General features: G+C 31.6%; 2 protein-coding genes across 5 annotated transcripts in view; one reads left to right on the forward strand and one right to left on the reverse strand.

Annotated features, from left to right (window-relative positions):
- Positions 1 to 23084, reverse strand: part of LOC126749572 (insulin-like peptide receptor) — a 434160-nt gene that overhangs the window by 286271 nt on the left and 124805 nt on the right. For 2 of the 4 annotated variants that reach the window (XM_050459299.1, XM_050459287.1), the window contains exon 2: positions 11407 to 11478. The exons of the other annotated variants lie outside the window; for them this stretch is intronic. In XM_050459299.1, coding sequence (XP_050315256.1) covers positions 11407 to 11478 — 72 coding nt within the window. The remainder of the gene's footprint in view (positions 1 to 11406; positions 11479 to 23084) is intronic. 4 annotated transcript variants of the gene reach the window in all.
- Positions 8621 to 10260, forward strand: LOC126750015 (probable protein disulfide-isomerase ER-60). Its single transcript, XM_050459531.1, has one exon. The coding sequence runs from the start codon at positions 8694 to 8696 to the stop codon at positions 10179 to 10181; it is 1488 nt and encodes a 495-aa protein (XP_050315488.1). The 5' UTR covers positions 8621 to 8693; the 3' UTR covers positions 10182 to 10260.

Consider the following 23084-nt stretch of genomic DNA (forward strand, 5'->3'; position numbering starts at 1 on the left):
GGAAATTTGGACATTGGCCCTTTTTCTACCAAGGTACAGAATTATTCTAGACTTTTTAAAAAACTGTCAATTAAAATAACTGTCTCGTGTAATCAAGTCATGCAATATTATGACTCCGGACTAAAAAATCCTTCACAAGCGTTCATCATCTTTTTTTTGCCATATATTGAATTCAGAATGGCAGATCCGTAAACTTTTGTAGTTTTAAAAGAGCAAGTAAAGAAAACTTTATAATTAAATAATACTGGGAAAGTATGAAAACTGGAAATATCCAGAGCATATTTATTAAATTTGAGGAATATCTATTCACAGCTTTATAATAATTATCTCTAATAACTATTATTAAAATACTATTTTTAATATTATACTCAAACCCTTTGGCTTCTAACTACAGTTTCTTAAATAATAGTTTAATAATTTCTCTTAAGAGAATACTTTCAGTATTGATAGAGTATTTTTATAAACTTTCTTAATTTTCCTACTTTAATTTATCTTTTTTATTGTCTACAAAATTGTCGCATACATTTTTCTCGTCGTCATAAATCTAGGACATAATTACGAACTATCAAGAAAGATCTACATATGTATCATATTTAAAAAATATTGAATAATTAAAAATGATTTTAAAAAATGGTTTCGGAATTTAAAATCATCAAAAATTTTTGAAAAATCATTCAAGATTTCATTAAGCTATAAATAAATGGCACAATCAGAAATAAGCAAACTTTTGTAGATTCAAAGAAAATAGTGAAGGTACACTATCGGACAAAAGTAGAGCAACACTTCCAGAAATATTTTTTTTAAAAATTCACTAAGTTTTAAAACTACAAAGTAGGCTATGATTATCAATGTCAACAAAAATTTTCGCAATCAAAACAAATGATTTTATTTTGATTTAAGTTTAAATGCTTTATAGTAACGCGTCAAAAGTAAAGCAACATTCAAATAATTTGTTCAAAAGAAGGGTTTTAGCAAAAGTAAAGGGATAAAATAATTGTGTAAGGTGATTTTTATGTTTTTTTCTGTGTAAGATTAATCATGCCGAGAGGAATTCCAATTTCAAAAGACTTAAAGCAAAGAGTTGTGAATGGATTCATGGAATGTAACAAACAAGCCGATATTTCAAGACAGTTTGAGTTACCCCGGTACACTGTGTCCAAAATAATATCATCGTATAATGAGAGGGGACATTTAGAGAAGTTGCTAAAATCGGGAAGGCCAAGGAAAATATCAGTAATGACTGACAGGCGCATCAAAAGGATTTCCCAAAATGATCCTTGGAAGTCCGCACCTCGAATTATTGCCGAAATTCCAGAAATTACGGTTGGTATACGAACAGTACAAAGAAGGTTAGTAGACGTAAGGTTATTAAGTAGACGTCCAGCTAAAAAGCCGTTAGTTTCAATAAGAAATAGAGCAGCAAGGTTGTCATTTGCACGCCGGCATTTAAACTGGACCGTCAATGACTGGAAAAAAGTTCTATTCAGTGATGAAACGCGCTACAAAATATTCAATTCTGATGGAATGAGGCGTGTGAGGCGACCAATCAATACAAGGTTTAATCCTAAATACGTAACACCTACAATTAAGCATGGTAATGGTAGTGTATTTTTATGGGGTTGTTTTTCATGGAATGGGGTAGGCCCTATGCACTTTATTAATGATACGATGGACCTGTTGTTTATTTACATTACACCGCATAGCTGTATTATTATTTGTTACTTTCTATTTTACATAAACCAATGTTCAACATTTTTAAGCCGTAACGACCTATTAATGGAGGTCCTCCATTTGTAATGACATATGTTTTTAAAATGTAATTATTGTCGTCATAGATAATATTTAGGTTAAGATAACCTAAGGGGTTAAATGATCAATCAATCAATCAATCAATGCTTTATTGTCAAGAAATTGTTACAATTTGTAGACAAAGCTACACCCACATAATCTTTAAGAGACAGATCATAACAAATCAAATCATATTTTGTAAAATAATGTTTATACAAATTTTCAGAAATAGCCGCATGAGAAAATCCAGAATCAATTTCAAAATCAAATTGTAAACCGTCAATTAATAGCTTAATAATTATAGGCCTTTCGTTACCTTCACAATTATAACGCAACTTATTATAGTATGATGAAGAATCCTGCAAAGAATTACTCTTAATGTTAAAGCACATCTCGTCATTCTCATCAGATGAGTCTTGCAAAAGGTTTTCTTGCAAAAAATTATGACCAGATACCTTCTTGCACATAGGTGCCAAATGGCCTTTGATTCCACATTTGTGACAAACAGCTACGATAAGCACAGTTAGAAAAAACTAACGTGATTTGCACGTGATGGCATTTTCTTCAAACAAGCGATCGGAAAAACGCACGTCATTAATACCAATCGCAAAAATATCTCTCATTAGCATACTGAGAGTTATTGTAGCCTCAAATCCGCAATTACTCACTAAATTTTTCACACGAGCTGCCCAATCACCTACTTTTTCACCGGGCTCTCTTTGAGCAAAGTAAAATTTACTTCTCTCCGAAAAATAGGACCGCACTGGAGCAAAATGCTTTAATAACAATTTATCCAAATCCTGGAATTTCACTTCACCGGAGGCGTTTTCGGTTTATTAGTTACACACAAATTTCGTAACAACACGTAACAATCTTCATTTAATGTATTTAGAAGAGTCGCATGCATTTTGTCGTCCTCCGTTATACCATTTGCCACGAAAAACTGTTTTAGCCGCTCGGAAAATATCGCGTAATCCGACTTTTCCGGATCAAACATACTTAAGTTTTCGAGAAAAGATGACATTTTCACCGACTACTTTTAACAATTTAGGTCCGTAAGATCGACTGCGCCAATAATGTGTTTGTATTTAATTTGAAATAATACACAACCTTAATTTACGAGAGTATATTTTCGACTGACCTGAGATACAATAAATTCCGTAAATGCCGTCGGTTTTGAGCCGGCAAAAAAAAGGAACAAAAGTTACACCCTCTGAATATAATAATTACATTGTTATATTTTGCTTAGGTTAGTTTATGCCACATAATCACTTTAAACGTATAAATAAAGGAACAATTAAGTTTCAGTAGTCATTTCTGTAACTGTACTTGCTGTTAGTTGAAATAAAATTCTTTTTTTAAATTTTATTTTGTGAACCTAGAACTATGCGGTGTAATGTAAATAAACAACGGATATGGAACACAAAACATTCTTCACAAGTTGTTCAACAGTGGTTTCGGGAAAATAATATTCGTGTTTTAAAGTGGCCAGCACAATCCCCAGATCTTAACCCCATTGAGAGTTTCGTCGTATACGTACCCAAATGTTTCCAAATAAACAATCCTTAATAAATAAAATTAGTGAAGTTTGGACAAGTCTTCCCGAAAATGTCATTCAGAAGTTGATTGCTTCAATGCCGCGCCGTTGTCAGCAAGTAATTAATACTAATGGATATTCTATCAATTACTAATGTATTACTTTCAATTGTTTTTGTTGTTAAATGTGTTAAATATTTTTTGTTGAACTAAAGTAAAATAAAATACTGTTAAATACAATTTGTTGCTCTACTTTTGTCGCCCCCCATTCTTATCAATTTTTATTATCATTTATATTTACATATATCTTAAAATTATTAAAAGTACACTAAAATGTACTAAAATATTACTTTCAGTGTAAGGATAGTGTGACATTAAGCTTAGCAAAAAATCACAACCCAATATTTTTTTTTATTTAAACATGAATAAAATTGAACTTTGTTGCTCTACTTTTGTCCGATAGTGTATATTTTTCGTTTCGGTATTTAAAATATTTTTTGAAATAGAGAAACATAGACTTATATTTTTTGAAAAGTATTATAACTAATTTTCTTTTGCTTTAGAGACCAAAAAGTTCAAAAAATATTTACTAAATTTAATAAATTAGTATTTACAATATTTCAATTGAATTATATTCGTTAATATCTAAATAAAATTTGTCACTTTCATATACTGGTTTTAGACTAGAAAATCTAAGATAATTCTAAAAAATCATTATTTAAATTTTCTTCTATACATACATTGATTTACATACTTTTGTATCAAATAATGCTAGAATAATATAGACAAATAAAAACTCGAAATTAAAGAAAAAAGCAGAAAGAATTTAAAAAAAATTACCATATTGGAGAAACTGTCTATACGATATATTTTATCATTTTTTGTTATCAACTTTATCGGATACATATATGGTTCTTTTTTAGCCAGTCTAGACTTAAAAAAGATTCAAAAAGTATGAAATTACTTTCTGAGACTTATATTTGATATAAAGCATAGGCAAAAAATATATTACAAATTGCGTGAAATAGGATAAGTTAATAAGATGGAACGGCGTGCATTCGGTAGTATTTTTTTTATAGAATGACGACATTTTAATGTCCTTTATATCTCCAATATAAAATTAGATATCGCACTGATGTTAATAACATTAATATACGAAACCTTTTAACTATACCCCTTCATAAAACCGAAACATTTAAGAAGTCATTTACTTATCAAATTGCCTGTATAATTAATAATAATTACAAAATATTCGACTTTGTTTTACCACTGTCCACTACCAGGTTTCAAAAGAAACTTTAAAGTCAAGCTGATTTGAAACCATTAATTTGCAATGTGTCTCTTATTTTTTTCTTTACTTTTTTTTCCTTTTCTTCTTTACTTTAGAATAAAAACTATAATTTATTTTTCTCATTGTTTACTGTTGTGGGCATATTCATTTCTTGTTTTCATGCTTCAGCAGCTACCTCTCCTTGAAGAAAGCTAATATAGCTTTTTGTTCCAAATAGTTTATAATTTAATTATTTAATTTTTTATTTATAAGCTTATACATTTTGTGATAAAGAAACCATTGAGTTTTACATGAAATTAATTTATTGCCAAAATAAAATATTAAAAATTTTTTTAAGTCAATTATGTATAAAAAATAAAGCATTTAAGAAAACCAATATTTAAAAGCTCTAAGTAGACAGCTTATGTTATTTACAACCTTCTGGTCCTTAATACCCATTGATTATAATATACGGACAGATTTTATCGAAATAATGACTGACCGGTGGGCGAAGAAGGTAGAGCTTTTCCTTTTTGTTGTAGGAATAAATTCCTTTAACGGTTGTAAATGTAACCATAACTTTTTATTTATTGAATATTGAATTTGGAAATCTTAAAAAGTTTTTTAATATTAAATGATATGTTTTTTTAAATAAGTCTCCCAGCTATAATTTATGCCCACTGAAGTCTTTCTGCCTTTGTTTTAGCAGAAATTAACGCTACAAACACTGTTTGAGCTTATAACTTGTTCTTTCTTTAAAAACTAATTTGGAAAATACTTTTGATATTAATTTTCTTTTAAAGCTTTCATATATTTTTTCGGTATTAATAAAAGGCATCTGTTGTATCTGAGTTGTTTTACTTTTACAATCCATAATTGTTCTTTAAGGGGTTATCACTAACTGATTAGAGAAGAAATAAGGAAGTCATCGCTCCTTATTAATAGGCTGCTATTTGTTTCCAATCTGCTTTAGATAATTAATAGCTATAATTTACGGTTGATTAATTGCTAGTAATTATTATTAATTCCGCAGTTATGATAATAAAGTTGTAGCCCAATAAAATTGTAAATATTTAGTTATTTCCAAGACATAATTAATTTTTGGTAATTTCATAAGGTTTTAGTTAAAAAGTAGGTATCAAAAACCAACTTTTTCAGAACGCATTTTAAATTATTTTTCAGAACATCCTATGACACACAAAATAAATGTAATAAAAAACCTAAAACATCGGTGCTTGAGACTTTCTAGTCCAGAATATCAAAAAAAAAAACCTTCATTATGTTCAGACAATTTTAAAGAAAAACAACTACCCTCTATCTTTATTATTAAAAAAATAATTAACGACACCGAGAACATTACTCAAAATATTACACGAAACAATGAAAATAATCAATTGGCTTATTTCAAGATTCCTTACATTAACACACTTTCTCATAAAATTAAAAAGCCCATACAATCAAAATCTGATGTTATTAAAATCTCAGAAAGAAGTGAAAACTCGGTAAGAAAACATTTCTTTACGAAGCTTAAAACTAAAGACGCCTTTGATTTACATTCTAACATTATTTATAAAATACCTTGCTCTGGGTGTGATGTGTGTTACATTGGTCAGACGGGTAGATATTTGAGGCAGCGCCTATACGAACATGAGTATGATTGTAGGAATTTAGCCCTTAAAAAAAACCCTACTGCTTTAGCTGAGCACAAAATGAATACAGGACACAATTTTAATTTTGGCAAGACTACAATTATGGGCCAACAGCAGCTTTTTAAAAAGAGACTTCTAGCCGAAATGATAAACATAAAAAAACATAATAATGCGGTAAATAAAAGAACGGATATAGACAATCTAAGTTCTTCTTATTTTAATCTAATAGATCTTATAGGAATTTATTAATAGATATATATATATATATATATATAAGCTTTTTAAAATAAATAAATAAATAAAGAATGTTAAAAGTCCGGCTAGAGTAGCTCACCGAATAAATATATTATCTTGAATGGACACAAATATGTAAGAAGACAAAATACTTCATGATAGAAGCCTTTAATATTTTTATATCGATACTGGCTTCTAGTATTAACTATATATATATATATATATATATATATATATATATATATATATATATATATATATAAATATATATATATATATATATATATATATATATATTGGACTAGTACTAGGGTAATTCCGGGAGAGATGGCCCGCCGGGTGAGACGGCTCTTTCTAATATTTCCTAAATATATTCGATTTACGGCACTGTAGCTCTTTGGACACATCCTATTCAAAGTGCTGTATGTATCGTGATCCAGGTTTGCCATTTTTTTCTACACTTGAAGGTAAGTTTTGCTAAAAAAAATATTTTACAAGCATTAAAAATATTTAACCTTAAAAGTAATGTATAGTTTTTTTCTGAAAATTTTGTTTTTTTTTCAAGTTTTAAAAACAAAAGGAGTAAGGAACGGGGGCGTATACCCCAAAAATGAAAAAAACTCAAATTTTGAAGGCCGATATCTCGGCTTCTATGGGAGCTATCGGGAAAATTCCAACGGGTTTGTCTTCGGAAGAATTCAACGAGACCATCCGCAAGATCGTAGCTTTTATAATAGCCGAGATCTGGCATTTTTGAGGCCCATTTTTGGCCTCAAAAACGAGGTCGAAAAAATAGTCGATTTCTTAGTTTTGCTCGGATTCCCTTATAACCCGGTATTTTCGTGATCTACTTGATGAGAACAATCCGCTGGTATAGTTAGTTCGAATTCGAAAAACAAATTTTTTTGAAAAAAATCGAAACGGGGGAGTATACCCGAAAAATGTAAAAACTCAAATGTTAAAGGCCGATATCTCGGCTTCTATGAGAGCTATCGGGAAAATTCCAACGGTTTTGTCTTAGTTTCGTCCATCTAAATTCAACGAGACTATCCGCAAGGTCGTAGCTTTTATAATAGCCAAGAGCTGACATTTTGAAAGCCCATTTTTGGCCTCAAAAACGAAGTCGAAAAAATACTCGATTTCTTAGTTTTCGAAACGGGAGGGTATACCCGAAAAATTAAAAAACCCAAATTTTGAAGGCCGATATCTCGGCTTCTATGGGAGCTATCGGGAAAATTCCAACGGTTTTGTCTTAGTTCCGTCCATCTAAATTCAACGAGACCATCCGCAAGGTCATAGCCGAGATCTGACATTTTTGATGCCCATTTTTGGCCTCAAAAACGAGGTCGAAAAAATATTCGATTTCTTAGTTACCCCTTAGTACCCCGTTACTCCTTTTGGGTTTGTGCATTTTTGAGGTTATGTTAATGCACCCGTACCTCTAAAATTTAATAAATCTTAGAAAATATTTAGTGGGCCATCTCACACCCTGACTTTTGGGATAGATGGCCCAACTACTAAATGGGTTAGTTGGCCCATGGGCCATCTATCCCGGAAAACAAAAATAATTTTTTTATTTAATCCTTACAAAAATCTAAGTCTAAAATTGGCATTTAAGTATACAATTTAGACATCCAAAGTATATAAATATATTTTTTAGAGTCATGCCGACTGACTACATTAGAAAAGGTTTAGTGCAAAGAGAAAACTGGACTGAAGAAGATTTAGTCAATGCTGCAGAAGCTGTCAGAAATGCTGTTATGGGTATCAGAGAGGCATGCCGTAATTTTAACAACTTTCCACCACCAACATTTCGCAGGCGCTTCAAAAATGTACTTTGCCTTACTTATGTCTATCTTTCCTATACAGACATGCATAACCACAATTTTAAAATAATTGAAGCAGTTGAAAATAGGTCATTCTATATATTATGACGGAAGGACCATGGTTTATCAGGAAAACCAATTTGTACAGGGGCTAAATGTAAAGAAATTGCAAAACCACATCACTACTTGATCTATTAGATATAAAAAAATCGATATTGCGATTTGCCAGCTGCTGGCACAACTTGCAAAAAATCATTACCTGGATAATAGATACGGTGGTTTGGTTAAAATGACAAAAACTGAACCTTTTATTTAAACATCACTCAAATCAGAGACTTGTCAGCATATACCTAAAGTATCCACAACATCAATGTTAAAATTACCCCTAGCATGCGAAAGTTTTGCTTTATAATTATTATCCTTTCAATACTTTTTAAATGCCTAACTACTCTTGTAGCAATTGCCGAAAAGTATGATCCATTTGTACTTTATCCCACTACCAAAGATTTCGAGAAGATTTTAATGGAATACAGACTGGGCTTAGTGTTGTTTGATGTTCCATGGTGCCAAAAGTGCCACGAATTTAGACCGTACTTTAAGAAAGCTGCGGCTGAACTTAATAAAAGAGAATCTTTTGCAGTTTTGGTTCATCTTGAGTGTTATGAAGATTCCCGGAACATTTGTTTAAAATATTCCGTTAAGGAATATCCCAAACTAAAGATATTTAGATATGGTCAGTATGTACATGATTATAAAGGCGAGTGGAATTATGTTGCTATTATGGAATATATGCTGAGCCTTACGGAGACTCCCTGTCAAGAAGTGGTAACATTGAACGAACTTAATCAGTTGTTAAGCCAGCCAAAAATTCCTATAATTATTGGTTACTTTGCTAAAGTTACTGATCTGAAATTTATTTTTTTTGAGGTGGCTTACATGTTTACTAATATCAAATTCGCACACTCACATTCTAAAGATATTTTAAATAAAATAGGTAGTAATGAGAGTATAGTTCTCTATCAAGCTCATCACCTAAAAACTATTTTAGAACCAACATCAAAGATTTATATAGGTGAAGCAAATATAAACGACCTGGTATATTTTATATATACGAATATGTATGGTTTGGTGGGAATAAGAACTTTGGAAAACCAGCAAGATTTCAAGTATCCATTGGTAGTTGTTTATTATGAAATAAACTATGACATAAACCCAAAGCAAACGGTATACTGGCGTAATAGAGTAATACAAGTAGCCTATATATTTTCTGGATTCATTCATTTTGCTATTTCATCCAGATATAATTTTAGCCATGAAATACCGTCGAAAAATTATCATCTATTTAATTATCCTTACGTTGCAATAATTATGGATGAAAGTGGACAAAAGATCGCAATGACTGAGAAGTTCTCCGTGGATAATCTTATAAAGTTCGTACAACGGTTCCTGAGTTCCCCCTTCCCAAAATCATTAATAACTCCGAAAGAACAAAATGGTCCGGTCATTGAAATAGTTTCAAGAAACTTTGAAACATTTTTATCCAGGAATAAAAAAAACATTTTTTTGGCATTTTACGACCGTAACAGTAAAATCTGGAAAGATATTGAACCAATTTATGAGGAATTGGCATGGAGACTTGTCAATGAAGAGGTTTATTTCGCAAAAATGGATGCTGTAAATAATTATGTCCCTGTAACTTATAAAATTGATAAATTGCCCACTCTGTATTGGATTCATGATGATTGGAGATTCCCACCTATCCAGTATAAAGGGAAAATAGATTTCAACAGTATTATCAAATTTATTGCTGGGTTGACGAGTTTTGAGATGAATGGCTGGGACAGAAATGGTAATGTGAGAAAAAGATTAGAACTCTAGGTATCATATTATATTTAATATGTAATTTCATTCTGGTTTATATCTACTATGAATTTTATAAATATAAATTATTGGTTAAGACATGTTTTTTATGTGAGGAAAGTTAAGAATCTAATTACCATCTTGTGCCAACCAATTCAAAAACTTACAGATCAGAACGTATGATACCCCATCACACAATATTTGCCTGTCATCACCAAAGTTTGTGCCCAAATGATACATTTATTGAATTTAACTGACAATCAGTCCACATTTTCTCACACTACTAGAAGTGCGAATAATTCCTAGGGAGTTTCCTACAATTAACACCTATAGTCAGGCATGATAGTGCGCTTATTTTAGCCCTAAAGTACATCCTGCCTGTCTATTCGATCTTAGATGTTGATAATGACGTTCTGTCTCAGAACATAATTATGATATTCTGATTTCTGAAACATAACGGCTGATTTTAAATAAAATAAATCATTAAACGTTTGAATTATGGAAATGCTATCTGCGCCATTTACGTTCACCTTTCACGAAGAGAGACAAATATGGAAAATAATCGGATATTTTATTAGCGCATAGTTGCGCGTCTCTGGTTGTCTCTGCAGTGTAGTCGAGTCAGTCGAATTGAGTTGGTTCAACACCTTCTAAAATACATTGTACTGTATGTACTACATGTATTGTATATTAGAACGTGTTGGTTGGTTGTGTTGGCCTTTAAGCGAAAGGGGCAAATATTAATCATTTTTGGCAAAACGTGGCTAATTAAAGAAATATAGATAAAAGGCGGTTTATCGCATATCAAACAACAAGTACCTAATATTATAACAAACTCAGACGGGGTTTATTATTATAATTACGTTTAGCTTAGATGCGACCATTTATTTAAGACGTGGATTAAATGTACTTTTGTGTGTTAGCTTTTGTAGCCGTTGTTTGTCGTGAAAGTTTAAATCAAAAGGTTGTCATGTCAAAATTTCTTTCCTGATGCCAGTTTATTATCAATTTATTTTATATTTACATTAAATCATATTTTATAGTAATCTGAGTGCTTTTCTGCAATCCAACCCTAATTATCAGACCCTAGACAACGATATGAAAAACCCACAGAATTAAGAAATAATTTTTGACGGGTATATTGTATATGAAATTTCTTGTATTTGTATCTAATGCAAATCTGTCAGAATATCACGAATCACTAAAAACATAAAATTCGAATAACATTTAAAAAAGTACTTACACTGCAATAATAAGTTATGGCAACTAAATGAATGAAAAGCCAGGATTGGAGATCACTGTTGTTATAACATACCTGAAATAGATAAAATATCCGTAAGTAACAATTGCATATTTTTAATGTAAATAAATATTATTTTTGTAGCTATATATCATGGGACCAGCAGTAATTTTTATATTAGGACTAAAGTGCTTCAATTTTATAGGGAATTAGTCGGCTTTACACCCGCAATTTAAATACTCGAAATAATGAATAAACTGAAATCCCTTTTAAATTAGAAAAAGAGTATTAGTCTGGATTTTCCGTGAGTTAAGGGAGTTAGGTAACCAGAAACCAAAGGAAAAAATACATAAAGGATAACAAACAGGAGCAAACAACCGATTTTACGTACTTAGAGTAACAAAACTCCGGTGTTGGAATACAGATTAAAATCATAAAAAAACCTATTGTTAAAATTGTTGCCGTCAAATTTAGTTTACTCATCAAAGCAAGTGTAATCCGGCGACTTAACGGTTTTATATATTTTCACGATTCAACCTTAAACCCTTCTAACAAACGTGGAGCACTTGGTATCCGCTTTAGATTCGAACCTATATGTCTATCATTAATAATATAATTGGCAAAAGGAGATAAGGTATTTGTTGTAAATCGGATAATATTCTTTTCTATGAGTTTACGATGTCCTTTGACCCCTATTTATTCTTTCGCTTTGTCCGCACCCATTATAATCAGACTGACAGAATTTTAGTCTGTAAAAACCAGATCTGTGCCTGACGGGAATTTTGCCTTTAGTCTTGACTAGAGATTGAGACAAATTATTCGAGGTCCTAAAACACGTAATCACTTAATGGCGTCTCTCGACATAATTTTGGCAACTCGATGGGAAAGGTTTGCAAAATAAGATATGCTTCTATAAATAACATCTTTTTTGTAAATATGTGGTTTATTTAAATATTTGTTAACATGTTTAAAATATAGAGAATTTTTTATTTTGTCCATTGTTCTGAGCAATTTGGAAAAAGCATAATTGAAGAGTGGAAATTCAAAAGGGTCTAAGTGCCAAAAAAATGAAACTGAGATATTGATAAAAAAATATATATAACATTAAAAAAACTTTGAATTTGTATTGAAATAGTTTTATTAGGCAAATTAAACAAGAATCAATAAACGTGTTATATTGTTATACACAAAACAAAAACTATCATTGAGAAAAACTAATCATAACACAAAATCCACTAGAAGGTCCTAAGTGGCAACTATAATACACTGTCAAAAGGGTCTATGTCCAAAGGAGCCTTTTAATTCGATTGTGTTTTTTCTATGATATTATCATAAAACTGAACATATTTAACATGAATATGGTCCATCATATCTTTAAAATTTTTCAGCTTCTCGGCTGAAATACGGTTTCTGCAGTCGAGATCTGGAACCAATGCTACTGGAATTTCAGTCGACCTTTTTCCCTTCTTTAGAACATTACAAGTGGTCCATTCCTCGAGCTGAGAGAAGGTCTTTTTGGTTTTAACCAACGTTTCCTGCCCCTGTTCAATTTTAATCTAAGCTATTTGTGAAATTTGTAGTTTAGTCGTATTTAGATATTCGCCTGCCATGCTCTGAAAATCTTTAAAATCGTTTTTGTCCATACGTAGTACATTAAAAGGTCTTTGGTGGCGTGCCTCTCTTATCATGTTTTCTATATTTTCAAGAGTGTAGTTTTTTACAAGGCGTTTTCTCTTTTCTATTTGTGCAAAATCTCTATCACAAGTGAGATATGAATGGCAACTTATCAGAAATTTTTGCTCAACCTTTTCGTAGATACCCTAAGAAACTAGGTAAATCATCAACATTAAAATAATCTTGTTCTTATTTTGTCCTTTGCAATTGTTACTCCACATGACCAAATTTTTTCTTTTAGGAAAATTTGAGTGCAAAATTACTTTTTATCAGACCAGACGGTATTTCATTTCCACCTCTCCCAGTAAGTGACTCATCCCAGAGGCACATAAATGCATCATCTGTATCTGACAAATGAATTCCGAGGTTAAAACAGGACAACTGCCGACTGTAAAACATGTCAGAATGTGTTAGTGTCGGAATAAAAAGCACTTGTTCTAAATCAGTCGAAATAGTATTGTCATCACTTTCTATTATTTGTGATTTAGCAATGTCGGTGTTCATTGTGACTCTTGCATTTTCCGCTTTACGATGATGCAATTCTAGTTTCAGTTGTAACTTGTTTTCTTTCTGGATCGGACAATGAAATTGATTTAATCTTATTTTGATAAAGATCACACTTCGAACATGTATCTGACCTAGGTCTTCCGCATCTAACATTTGGAAAATTCTTCTTAAATACCATTGAGTAATACTTATAAGTAACGGTTGATTGTGGATATTTTGCATTGTACGTCAAAAACATACGATTTAGATTTAAATCTGGACTTAGAAATTCTTTGATTGACTTATTCCGGCTGTAGTGATTTTCCTAGCGAGGAAAGCTCTGAATATGATCCCTGACATGCTGACGAAATTCTGGCAAATACCGTCAAACTTGGTTAAGTGAATCATAGTGGGTAAAATGAATTAATCGGGTATTTCCGCAAAAAAGTCGATCCCGTCGCAGACCTGCCCCATATAGTGACATTATTGCATCGAGATGACCTCGTTAGTATGTCTTTGTATGTGGTAGGGTGTGTTTCGCTGCTCAAACAAATACACGTGAGTACCATAACGACATGTTCCGGTTAAACGATTTTTTTGTATTTTACAAAACTTTAGGAAACGATTGGTTGCGGAAGTGATCAATATTAATATTTATTTACTTGAATGTAATTAATGTGTTTATTAGACATTAATAAACAAATTTGTGCTTAATTTTTGGTAAATTTTTTTTTTGTTGAATTTTAGCATTTTTTTTTTCTAAGATGGTAACTTTAATGGGTAAAATGAATCATTTAAGTGTCGCTGTAAATTTATGATTAAATTTTTTAGAACTTTTTTTTTAAATAATTTTTTATATAAGAAATATTTTTTTATTAGTTTTGGTCTTTTTAGCATGCCGAGAATTTACAAAAAAAAATTGGGGTCGCAGGGAAAATGTAACTACGATCAAGAATATGTTCGTCGAGCAGTGGCAGCGGTTAGACGAGGTGATATGTCCATGAGACAAGCATCTGAAAGATTTGGTGTACCTTTCAGTACCATTCAAAGAAGATATCATGGCAAACATTCTTTAAAATATGGTCGACAGCCTGTACTAAGTGGTGAGCAAGAGCTAAGACTAAAGGAGACAATCAAAATTTGCGCCGACTGGGGATTCCCATTAAAAATTACAGATGTTAGAGCAATTGTGCAACAATATCTAAATAGACTAGGAGTAAGGTATTCCAGATTTAAAGAAAATATGCCAGGGATGGACTGGTTCAAAAGTTTTATGAGCAGAAATAAAGACCTTACCGTTAAGTTGGCTGAAAATACAAAACGCGTTAGAGGTGCATTAACCCGCGAGGTTATTCAAAAATATTTTGAAAACTTGCAGGTCACGTTGAAAGACGTCCCTGCTCAAAATATTATCAATTACGACGAGACCAATTTTGTGGATGATCCCGGGTCGGCTAAAGTAATTACAAAAAGAGGTGCAAAGCATGCCCATAGGTTAATAGACTCCTCAAAGACCAGCACAACTGTGATGTTTGCAATAGCCGCTGATGGAACATTACTGCCTCCATATACGGTATACAAGGCAAAACATTCCTATGATGGTTGGACAGAGGGAGGAATTGAAGGAGCAAGATATAACAGAAGCATGAGTGGATGGTTTGACTCTGATATATTTGAGGACTGGTTTAAGACAATTGTCATGCCTTATTTTCGAAAGCTTGCTGAGCGGAAAGTTTTAATAGGCGATAACTTAAATTGCCACATTACCACTAATGTCGTACAGCCATGTGAGAATAATGAAATTGATTTTGTCTTACTCCCTCCCAATTCAACTCATTTGCTTCAACCGCTCGATGTCGCGTATTTTAGGCCTTTAAAAGCTGCATGGAGATCCACCTTGAAACAATGGAAACTAAAACACCGTGGAGTCATTCCTAAAACGGAGTTTCCAAGGCTGCTGAGACAGAGTGTGGAAAAGGTTGGCATAAAGTCGAAAGAAAATTCCATTGCTGGTTTTAAGGCATGTGGAATTTTTCCGCTCGATCCCAACAAAGTTTTAAATAAAATTCCACGAAATTTACACATCGATGAAAATGGTGAGAATAATGATCAGGCCTGGAGTAACACAATAATCAGTCACCTAAAAAATTTAAAAACTACCCCGAATCAATCAACAAAGAGAGGAAAAAAAATTATTATCGAGGCTGGCAAAAGTGTGTCAAGTCAAAGTTTATTATCAACGATAATAGATAAAACACCCACAAAAAAATCATCTAAAAAAAACATGAAAAAAAACGAAAGAAGAGCCCTGGAAATATCGGATGATGAGTTAGATCGAGAGTTAGATAAAGAATTTTCCCTAAGTGATTTCGAAAATATTGTTGAAAACTTTGACGAGTTTGATCCAAATCCGTCGACATCGAATGATGATACTTACATGATCGACACAGACTTATCCATGGAGCCAAGGATTGGGGAGTTTATTATTGCAAAGTTTCCAACCGAGAAACGAGATCGATTGTTTGTTGGCAAAATCGAGAATTGTTCAAAGAAAAAAGAATTTACTATAAATGCCATGAGAAAAAAGGGAAACTCGGAAAAGGGGTATTTTGTTTATCCAGAAATACAGGACCTTTGCCTAATAAGCCAAGACCAAATTATTAGAAAACTGCGTCAAAAGTCTTTCAAGAGGGGTAAATTTGTTTTTAACTTAGACAACGACGAATTTAAAAAGTTGGAGTAATTTCTTTTTTGTTAATTTTCCTATGTTTTGTATGTAGACTTAAGTTTTTTTCACCAAGAGTGCCATTTTTGTTTAAAGAAAAGTTCCTAAGTTTGTTGTTTTTATAAAGCCTTAATATTCTGTGATAGAATGTGTTATAGAATAAGACTTTGTTACTTAATCTTACTTTTGTTACCTTTAGAATAAAGAATTTGTTTTTTTTTAAGTGTTTTTTTCCGTTTAAATCTTCTTTTTTTATTTTTTGTTGATTCATTTTACCCACATTATGTTTAAAGTGAATTTTACAGCACTTCTAATACATGATTCACTTTACCCCAAACCGGAGGGTAAAGTGAATCAGACTTTATCAAAAAAAATGGAGGACTTCCCATGCTTAAATGCTTACAAGTTTTAACAAAATCTTTTAAGACGTTTACCAGAATCTACAATATTTTTTACATATTTTTTAATTTAATACTTTGGCAGAAAAACGAAAAAAACCACTTATTTTGATTTACTTAACCCCATTTGACGGTAATTTCTAATTTTCGTTCCCTTACCACGTTGATCTGTGTACGTAGTATGTCCCATTTTCTTTTTTTCGACAAGTACTTGCACTCTTTTATGACTCAGTGCAAATATGTCAGAAAAAGTTTTTCGACAAACCTGAACCTGTTGTCCACTACCATTAGGAACAGTATAAGTAATCGTACTTTGGCGACGACTTTGTTCTGGCATATTATACGTGCCGTGTCTCCTGCGACCTACGTTTATAGCTTGAATTAGTCCCAAAAGGAAAGTACCCTGCTTATCGAAATTAGCAGCTTTATAATATTGACGAAACAGTGCGTTTCTTTGCTCGAATGTTAAAGATTTGCAGGCATATTTACAAGAACATGTTACCTGTAACAAAAAAGTGAAGTCATATTTTGGAGCTTGTTTTAAGGTTAGACTTGCTTACCTCAAGTTCAGGCGGATTTTTTGGCGGTACAATAACACTTTTATAATTTGAATGTTGTAAACCATTAATTCTGCACCTTTTTCTTTCTTTTCTAACACTTTCAGTACATTTTTGACGTCTTTTTACTGCATTATCGCTCTGTTGTACATTGCCAGGTGCGTCCATTTAATATACTAATGACGTTAAGTGCTTGGCACTTAGACCCCTTTAAACTAAAAAAGATACCTGCGCTTAGACCGGCTGCAGGTTTTGACGTCAGAAAATAATAAAAAGGTAATACGAAAGGCACATAAAAAAGCAAAAGGCAAAAGGCACATTTTAGACCCTTTTGTATGCTATTGGCATTGGCACGTAGACTTCTACACAAGTGTTACCTGAAATTTGCCGGCAGTGGCACTTAGACTCTTTTGAATTTACACTCTTCAATTAGTTCTTCTGAAAATGTTTTTGGGACATTAAAGAAACGATGAAAGAGTGAACTTGAAAAAAGTTTTTTTTAATACAGTAGATAGGTTGCCTTAAAAAATAAATTCTTGTCTTCGGGTAGGATGCTCGAAAATCGGACAAAATAAGAAATGTGTTTGGAGGTATTTCTCTTTTTATTAAATATTTCATAGGTTTAGATGAATTTTTCATATATCTATTATTTCATATTTCACAGGACCATTATTTTGTCTAGTTTAGATACAGACAAGATGAAGTATTATTAATCTGATCTGCATATATGGGTGTGTCAAGTAAGTTATGTGTAATTTTCAGCATGAATATTCCGTGACGTTGGCTAACTTGCCGGCACTCTTTGAGGATGTTTCTTTAATACTAAGAAGATATGTGGTTTCATTTTGGAATGGAATTTTACAAACCACAGATATCCACATTGTCGTATTGCATGGTTACCTAGACTGAGCTTAATCCTTCAGATTTTAATTTTTAGGAACGCATCAAAGATTAAGTGTAGGCACAAGATACAGACAAAAAAAAATTAGTGGACTGTATTCTATACTAACTTCCCAACAAATAGAAGAAAATATAATAAGATATGTTACTTTATTTTCAAAATATTAATAGGGATTTGTAAAATAAGATAAATTTTTATTTGGTGTACGGATTTAAGCCTGTCTATCGACTGTTTTCATAGGCTTGAAACTTTGTGTTTTCTAGTCTTAGAATTATTAGATATACTTATATGCTCCCAAAATTTAAGCATACCCATACGGAATACTCTGCACACATGTGTTTTCAAAGTTAACTAAAGTTAAATCAGTTTAGTGTCTTTCACGAATTAAATAAAATTTCTTTTCAGTACCGGGAATTTAAAATATCTTTTAAGGATCGAAGGAAATTTTTTAATTTGATGGATTGAATGAGGCATGAGGGATGTTTCCTACGTATCAAAAGTAATTTCTGGTCCACGTTTTTAAATAGAGTTTTCATTTGTTCTAGAAATTTGACGTTATTGTTAGTTTCGTCCAAGGCAAATTTCTTGCGACTTTCAGGCTTTTAGGAGTACATTTTTCATTCCTTTTAGGCATTTGATGACGAATTATTATAGTTTCTAAGTAATAGATTTACAATATTACAAAAATCTATGAAAGATTGTGAATTTATTATTTGGTTTCTACCTATCATTGCAGCGTATATAGCTAAGACTGCCTGATTTCATAAAATCCACCAACCTTTGCAAAGAATTACTGTCCTGTTGAAAAATGTACCGAAATGGCATCTTGTGTAAATGGTAACATTATATTTCCATTTCTTTGTGCTGAAAGCGGTCTATTTTCCCCGGCACTTAAATAATTGGCATTGTTCCAGATCGAGAACAACATCGCCAGACCAATATATTCCCTCCTCCATGCTTCAAAATAGGAATTTGGTACTTTGCTTTAAATCTTGCACCAGCTGGTCGCCTAACATATTTCCTGCCTTGAGAACCTTCAAGGCCTAGAATAAGCCTAGCTGCAAACCATAGACGATGTGTTTGAGTTTATCATGGCCCAGATAATGATGACAAATCGATTTTCTAATTTTTCAGACAATATACAGGTAGTAACTTAGTACACACGGAGTAACAGCATATTCTTCGTTGAAAAATATTACGATAAAGACAAATTTTTCTATTTCAAAAACTGATATTTACTAAGATACAGTGTGTTAAGTTTGTCGTTATTATCACTATTTTTTAAAAAATCCTTCTATAAGTAGCATATGGGCACAAAATTTGATAATAGAGAGTTCTTGGCCGCGAGAAATTCGAATTCAATGGTAATTTTTGTGTTTATCCTAGAGGGCGCTGTCAGCGACACTCCGAGGTGATAAAAACGTGTATAACTGTTTTGTGCCTATGAGTGTATATGAGTTCTGAAATGAAAAAAAATATTTTTTTTTTAGGGAAATCCAGTTTTTAATTTTTTTTACTGAGGTTACAGTCGGAGTATCGCCGAGAGCGCCCTCTAGGATTTACAAATAAAGTAACATTAAATTCGAATTTCTCGACCACAAGAGTTCTCTACTGCCAAATTTTGTACTGATACTTTTTTTTTGTATGAATTATTAAGAAATAATAAAAACAAATTCAAAACTTAAACAAAATTAAAGCTATCAATTTCGAGACTAGACAAATTTAATAAAATCGTAATATTTTCAACCAAAGAATAAGCTGTTGCTTTATGTCGACTAAGTTATGGGGCACTCTGTATATTTTCTTAATTATTGTGTTGAATTTTGTAACGAATAAAAAAATTTACTCTTCTTTGTATTTTTTTTTTATTTGCTTACTTATTATATATGAGAGATACTAATATTATATTGAGACTGATCAACAAACTTTTCAGAATAAAAAAATATTTTTAACGAAAAAGTTAATGAAAAAAAAAGTAACTTGGCAATGTAGAATAAATCATATGTTTACATTGCAAGTATCCATTGTTGCCAATTTGTGTTGTCTTTCTAGATATTTTTGCATGTGTCTGAACCTAGCGTAAGATCGTATCCAGCAACCAAATTGTGAACGCAGCATATGTCGTTTGCCAGCAACCTATTTATAGTCCGCGTCCGCTGTATCTCCTGAAATTCCCAAGGAATTTTAATATTTTTTGTCCATATAATAACAACTAATAACTAAATCGATTTATGGTGGTTACGAACTTCAAATTAATTATAAATTCAAACGTCAAAAGATTAATTTCTTAAAAAAAATCCTTGATAATTCCAGAAGATACGGGCATCATTTTTCAGCAAAAAGGGAGCTTTTAAATTAATTATTAATAAAAAAAAGCACTGAAATAGCTCAAAATTTCCTTTTATTACTAATACTGTACGACCGGTACACCTTCCAAGCGTAGTGCAAACTGCAGTTCTCAAATACCTTTATCGAGAGAATATCTTAGGGCGATATTTTGAACGGTGCCGTTCTGTGTAAAAATTTGGCGATTTAAAGAAGCCAAATCAAAAATATTTATTACAATTAATGACTAGTCTAAATATAGTACAAAATAGTTTTGGTTATTACACGAATTTCAGGCTTCTTTTGCTTTATAATAAGGAATGCTGTTAATCAGTTTCTGCTAATTAGAATAATATATATCTCTTTATTTTCTTCAGTAAAGTTCCGTAATCACTGACAACATGGAATACTTAGCATCTTTATCAACAAAATATTCCCTCTGCCCCCTGCGTACATACTACGCTCAATACCAAATAGCCAATGTTTATGCTAGAATTCTAGTGTATTCAATAGTCTAGATTTCTAACTTTTTAAAAGCGACTCTTCTACCTACTGGTCACATTAACATTAAATTGCTTTAAAATTTCACTTGGAATTTGCCTGGAAGTTTTATAGAATCAATAGGTTAAAGGGTAAAGTTTTGTCAATCAAGAAGTACTTTTACGAGGTACTTTGGAGTTTAGTGCATTACATCACCACGGCTATAATTTTTTGCAATTAACAACCTTTTTCATTTTATTTTAAATAAAATCACAACTTTTTCACAGCTGTCTTGAACTGATAAGTTATATAAATCAATTCGTTAACCCGATATTCGCTTTGTAGAACAAAGACAGAATTCGTTAAAGCTCAGAATATTAATACTTTCCATACTTATTTCCAACCACACATTCCTTATCGCAAAAAAAATATTTAATAAATAATTAAATAATATTTCTTGTTGAATAAATTTTCTTTAATGCTGTCCTCTTTCAACCGGTTAGCCATGGCAACAAGGACACTGTACTTGCTTCCTAGAAATGCGCCATTAACACTTTTCAGCATAAATGCTAGGATAATCATTTAAGCAATTACACAGTACATTTCATTTATACATGAACTATCCATAACAAAAAAAAACATTTTTTCGCTGATGTCAAATAAATTTTCATCGTATTATGCCGAGAACTGCAACTTTGTTGCAACGGAAACGCACTTGTTCTGTATTTTTAGACCATTACCTAAATATTATTATATAAACTTTCTATATTTACACGAATTTTCTATGAATGAGTGCTAATCTAATCAATAGTTATTAGTAATATTTAGTTTATGTCTTGCACACACGTGCCTTTAATAAATAAAAAACATGTTTGAATCACTAGATAACTATATTATCATATTTATGCGCAGTAAATGAGCATGCAAAATTCTATTTTGTAAATTTTCTAAAATTAAATTTGTTCGTGACATTTCAGTCAAAGCATACATATTAAGCGTTTCTGCAACCGATATTAAGTTGAAAATGTTATATGATTATCGACGGCGAAAGTTAATTTATTACTATACAGTTGCATCTTTCATAACATTTTTTCTTTATAGAAAAGCTGGTAAATTTTGCAAAATTATGAATTATCATACAATATTTACAAAAAATAATAATAATTGCGAGTCTATTTTTATGATTAGAGATATATGATAAAAAAATTTTGCTTAAAATTTCATTTGTTTATCAACAGAAAACCAGGCTTCTTTGTTAATTGACCAGCAAAAAAACATCATTTACAGCAAAAAAGTTATTAGTATTGAGATTGGTGTATAATAATATACTATGTTAGGCCTTCTTCAGGGCGCTCGTTTTGATGGATTTGAGACTCAAAATCTTTAAAACATAAGCAAAAGTCAATACCCAAATTCAGGCATAACAATTAAATCTAAATTCATTCAATTAGTCACCGCTTGTATATTTGATGCAATTTTTACTTTCTCATACATGGACAAAATAAGCCAATTAAAGTTCATAATTCAAAATATTTAACTAAACGAATTGAGTTGACGCTTATGATTTACAATGTCAATCTTAAGGATCTTCTAGTGCCCAACTAAATTAGATATTCAACCACTCAATATCCAACTCTACTGATGAGTGAGTTTGTTAAGTTGAAAATTTTACCAGTTAATCTGAATTTAAATTAAACAAAAGCTAAGTAAAAAGTTTAAAAATTAATGAACGCTACCGAATTTTAAGTCAAAAGACCCAGGGCCTCGTTATTCAAAAATTTACTAAGAGGACAAAAATACGGAAAAATAAGTCAATGGATAATATGTTAATCCCTCAACATTTAATGTCATCGACCATTAATGAAGGTCCTTTAATAAATTAAATTACACTTGTATGTCTGTTGGTTTACTTTACTATCGTTGAGAGTACCAGTTTAGTAACTAAATAAAAAAAATTAAAAATTCTGAATTAGATTCGTGTAGTTACACCCTTTAGTTAAGAGCAAGTATGATCATAAGTATGATCACTGTTCACGGCATCGTATAAGCAGGGCTCATTTCCAACAAGCTGGAAAACTGCTCAAGTGCAAGCTGTACCCAAAAAAAGTAAGAAGACGATGCCCTCCAATTACCGC

This window comes from Anthonomus grandis, chromosome 2, assembly GCF_022605725.1.
Source record: "Anthonomus grandis grandis chromosome 2, icAntGran1.3, whole genome shotgun sequence".
Classification (NCBI taxonomy): domain Eukaryota; kingdom Metazoa; phylum Arthropoda; class Insecta; order Coleoptera; family Curculionidae; genus Anthonomus; species Anthonomus grandis.